Genomic DNA, 4,388 nt, shown 5'->3' with positions numbered 1-4,388 from the left:
TCTGAGAAACGACTTAGAAGGGAGCATGTTGTAGTCCAGAAAAGGGAACTCTCAAGGCTAAAGTGGCCGTGGTATGTTTCTCTTGTTTGCTGTTCCTAGTCTTTGCGTCTAGCTATTGCAACTTTGCAAGTGTAGTATTTGGAAGGAGACCTTTCTGTAGTTGCCGGATGAGTTTTTATGGTTTATTGATTGTCTAATATAATAATCAAAGTAGGAAGTTAATTCTTTGTTCCATGATTCATCATATGTGTTACTGTAGAGCATTTGACGAGACAAGTTTGTTAGCAACAGACACCTTATGATTTTTCCACTTTTAAGTCTTTTATTTGTTCTTTATATGCATTATCTATTTATGTCTACGCTCATCATATGACAGCTATTCTGCTATTTCTTCATCATATATTTTTGGAGAAAGCCTCTCGAGTCTCGACTACTTCCTAATTTCCATGACTTTTGGTTGTGGTCTGTGCCATTTTCTCCTCTCATGCTGAGGTGGTGGGCAGAGAGTAGAAAAGTACAATTTATGAAAGAGTCTAAGGGGAAGGAAGCTTATTATTCTTGTTATGTCCTTGTTTTTTTTTTTTTTTTTCTTGTACACTGTTTAGCACTGCCCACAGAATTTATACCAGGCATCCAAACATGTCTGGTAGCATCAATTTTTGAGGTCATGGATACTCCAATTGACCTGTTTTCTATGAATACGTATGCGATTTTGGTAGCATAATCAACATAATTCTTGAGAAATTCCGTAAATTCGTAAGTTGTTCACTCTGTATGTTTGGCCAACAGGCATGCAGCTTTCTGTTACCTCATCCACAGTTATTGTGATCGCATAAAGAAGGATCTTTGATCTATTTGTTTGAAGGTATTTGTGCAAGCTTTGAAAGGTTAGTTTTCTGATCCGTGTTGCAGATGCTTTGACTTTTTCTTTTTTCTGTTATAGCTTATGGATCTAGTATCCTGTAAGAGCATCTGGTAATTTTTTCAGGATAATTAATGATGCACACATGGAGCATAGTTATGGAGGTCTCCTGTGGACATTGAGGTGTGTTCTGCCTGATTTTTGTCGATATATTAGCTTTATTGCATTGAATTGGACACGTGGCACTGACTAGTTTTCTTGTATATTCTTTTCCCCTTTTTTGATTCTTGATATTTAGAAATTTAGATTTATTTATTTTAACCAAATCACATTTTCTGGATACGTCTTCAGCTATCAGAATAATACCATTCTAGTTGACTATCAAATTCCTATTGTTAGTAATGTTACCCAAGCAACCAATTTTGAATTTGTAAGTTAAAGGATGAAGTTGAATTTTGTGGTGTTTCTGGCCGCCAAAAAAAAGCCACAACTAAAGATGGCTGAGGCTGGTGTTGAGCTTTTTATGGGAGGAGAATCAGGGGTGTCGAGCATATGAATGATTTCACTTGTAGTTCATTGTCTTGGTTATATGGTAGTGTGGTAGTGTTGTGAAAGAGTTTTTTTCCAGTTAGAATGTTTGTCTTCATTTTAGATGGAAAACCTTGAAGCAATTTTAAGACAATGTGGATACATTCTATTCAAGAAGCATATTTCCTTATTATCTTCTTTCTTACGGGGAAGACAAGAAGAGGGAATTTTATTGGACCTAACGCATGCTAGAGACTTGTCAAGTGTTTTTGCATGCTATGAGTATGTAATGGTATGAACTTGTAAAACGAATAAAGTTAATTGGATGACCGCACGCTGATGTTATCACTGCTCTGTCTCTTGTAGGCTGTTCGCTGTTGTGAATGACATTTTTTGCATGTTTCAAGGCCACATTGAGAATGTAGCACATCTCAAACAACAGTCTGGGCTAAACAAGACAGCAAACGAAGTTATCATTGTCATTGAGGCTTACAGGATTTTGAGGGATAGAGGTCCTTATCCTCCAGATCAAGTGGTGAAAGATATTCTTGGGACATTTGCTTTCGTTCTTTATGGTAGCTCTTCGAGGGCTACTTTTCTAGCTTCTGTAAGTGTTCTTTGTCAACCTATCTCGATCTTGGATGTTAATGGCAACGCACCCTTCTTCTGGGGTATTGATTCTGAAGGCCACCTTGTTCTCTCGGATGATGCTGACATTGAGAAGCAAGGCTGTGGGAAATCCTTTGCACCATTTCCCAAAGGTAATGCGGATGAACTTCTTGCTTTGAAGGGAAAGGTCCTGGAACCTAATAAATTGTACATAGTATTTATTTTCTATTTCCATAACTCAGTATACAGTTTTTGATGATCATCAGTATAATCAAATGATTTGATGTTTGCCGGATCCATTTGAGACCTCTTCTATTTGTGCAAATAGTTATCTTTTGTATAACTTTCCATTTCCTTTTCTCTGGGTGACAAAAGAGGGTGAAATTAGGCAGAGGTGGTTGGGTTCACGTGGCAAGACTGTGAGATGCTTATTCATAAATCAATCAAATGGGATGGGATCCATAATTCACGTTGACAATGACATACTACCTCTGGTTTTGGTTGTCATATTGATGCTTCTCGTACTCTTGCCACTTTCTCGAAATTGGTTTTACCTATCCAGCCTTGAGTAGCATTGCTTGGTATAATTCTATAACAGCATGTGTTTTATGATTATTGTTTGGTTTTTTTCAAGGTCCTCAATGTCCGTTTATTTACTTTTAAATCTTTGACAGAATACTTAATGTGTCGTATTGTCTTGCTTGCTACTTCAGGATGCTTTTTCACATCTTCTGGTGGCTTGAGGAGTTATGAGCACCCACTTAACGAGTTGAAACCAGTACCTAGGGTGGACAGCTCAGGCGAGGTGGGCGGAGCGAATTTTAAGGTGGACGTAGAGTCTAAGAATGTGGACTCAGGCATGCCCAGAGTGGGGAGTGCTGCTAACTGATCCCAACACTACTAGCCTTCTTCTGTTATTGCCAACTATTTCTATTATCAACTCGTTGATAACTTCTATTGCAATGAGCTTTATGGTTTGTGGAGAAATGTTAAAAAGTGAGGAAAGATATTTCATATGACTACCAATGCATGTGATTCTCTATGTCGTACACTGAATTAGGCCAGTTTCTTGGCTGGGAGACACCAACTTTTACTTTAAATAACAGACCCTTTGATACAGTGGCTTTGCTTAGTTTTGTATGCGTATTTGGTGCTACCATTTCCCTTTACCCTTGCCTTCTCCATACTTTCAAATGGTTTTAGCTAATATTGGCTCATTTCACATAAATGCTGGCTGGCAAATGCTTCTTGCTAAGAAGAAACATCGACAGACAGGTGTCTGTTTCCATGTGCATTGAGATAGTATATCCACAAGTTGGGCTGCCTTGAAGGCAAAGAAACGGTCGTTGCTTAAAAGGTAGTGCGATGTCAAGAGCAATTTTTATCATTGCAAAAAGCAAAGCACTTAACGCTTAACACCATACACACAATGTGCTTTGGCAGGAAAGTGGCTCTGGCTACATCACAACTTGCCTTGTCAAAAAGGCAGGTTGGTAGATTTCGAGCCTTCTGATATCAGAAGACAACTGAGATTTGTGAAGTAATAGGACTAAAATTGCATGCTAATCGAAACTGCAGACATAAGCATATACTTCCTCCGTTTCAATTTATGTGAACCTATTTCCTTATTAGTCCGTGCCAAAAAGAATGACCGATTTCAATATTTAGAAACAATTTTACCTTTATGCAATGATTTATAGCCACACAAAATATATGTGATTCATCTCACACCACAAGTTTAAAAGTCTTCTCTTATTTCTTAAACTCCGTGCTCAGTCAAATGGGTTCACACATATTGAAACAGAGGAAGTCTGTTATTGCTATTGCATCTCAACATTTTGCAAATCGTCTGTCATAATACAAGACAATCAGACTCTTAAGATTGTCATATTCAAACAGCAAGAAACTAGCTATATTAGTGATCACACTGCACACAACCACGATAAGTATAAGAAAACATTGTCTTACAAACTTCTTTCCTACTAGACTAAAGTAATATTTATGGCTAACATTAAAAGGTAAACATCAGAATATAGAAGTGGTAAGAAAGCATAAGCAGTTCTCTGCTGCAACAGAGTGGAAGTCCTGGCTGATCTTCAGTCCTTAGCATCTGCAATTCCTCCTGGTGTAATCTGGAAAACGTGTTTTTCGTCAAGGAAACTTAAATAACTGAACCATCTAGTTTTACACTGCATTGATCTCGACTCAGTGGAAAGAAGAGATGCACCAAACACAGATATAGAGGATGGTTTTTCTTTTTATTGCTGTAAAATATAATCACACTAAGATGTGATAGAAAAAAATAATAGGAGTCTAATAAGAGAAGGATATTGCTTCAGCCTCTGGAAGTTTGGTGCGTCCAACACCTTGCAGCAGTGGATTAGCTAGA

At 37.8% G+C, this 4,388-nt stretch overlaps 1 protein-coding gene across 1 annotated transcript; it reads left to right on the top strand.

The window, feature by feature from the left end:
* Nucleotides 1-250: 250 nt before the first annotated feature.
* On the top strand, nt 251-3,087 carry LOC132634200 (uncharacterized). The gene is made up of 4 exons (XM_060350489.1): nt 251-887; nt 989-1,045; nt 1,757-2,151; nt 2,713-3,087. The coding sequence occupies exons 2-4, from the start codon at nt 1,008-1,010 to the stop codon at nt 2,886-2,888; spliced, it is 609 nt and encodes a 202-aa protein (XP_060206472.1). The 5' UTR covers nt 251-887; nt 989-1,007; the 3' UTR covers nt 2,889-3,087.
* Nucleotides 3,088-4,388: the final 1,301 nt, after the last annotated feature.

The sequence above is a fragment of the Lycium barbarum genome, chromosome 3, assembly GCF_019175385.1.
Source record: "Lycium barbarum isolate Lr01 chromosome 3, ASM1917538v2, whole genome shotgun sequence".
Lineage (NCBI taxonomy): Eukaryota > Viridiplantae > Streptophyta > Magnoliopsida > Solanales > Solanaceae > Lycium > Lycium barbarum.
This window is presented reverse-complemented; position numbering and strand designations above follow the sequence as displayed.

Bases quoted from the DNA above. Each gene is read 5' to 3' on its own strand.
- LOC132634200 (XM_060350489.1), top strand. From the start codon at position 1,008: ATGGAGCATAGTTATGGAGGTCTCCTGTGGACATTGAG. The intron at 1,046-1,756 runs GTGTGTTCTGCC...TGTCTCTTGTAG, and splicing joins GGTCTCCTGTGGACATTGAG to GCTGTTCGCTGTTGTGAATG. The intron at 2,152-2,712 runs GTAATGCGGATG...TTGCTACTTCAG, and splicing joins CTTTGCACCATTTCCCAAAG to GATGCTTTTTCACATCTTCT.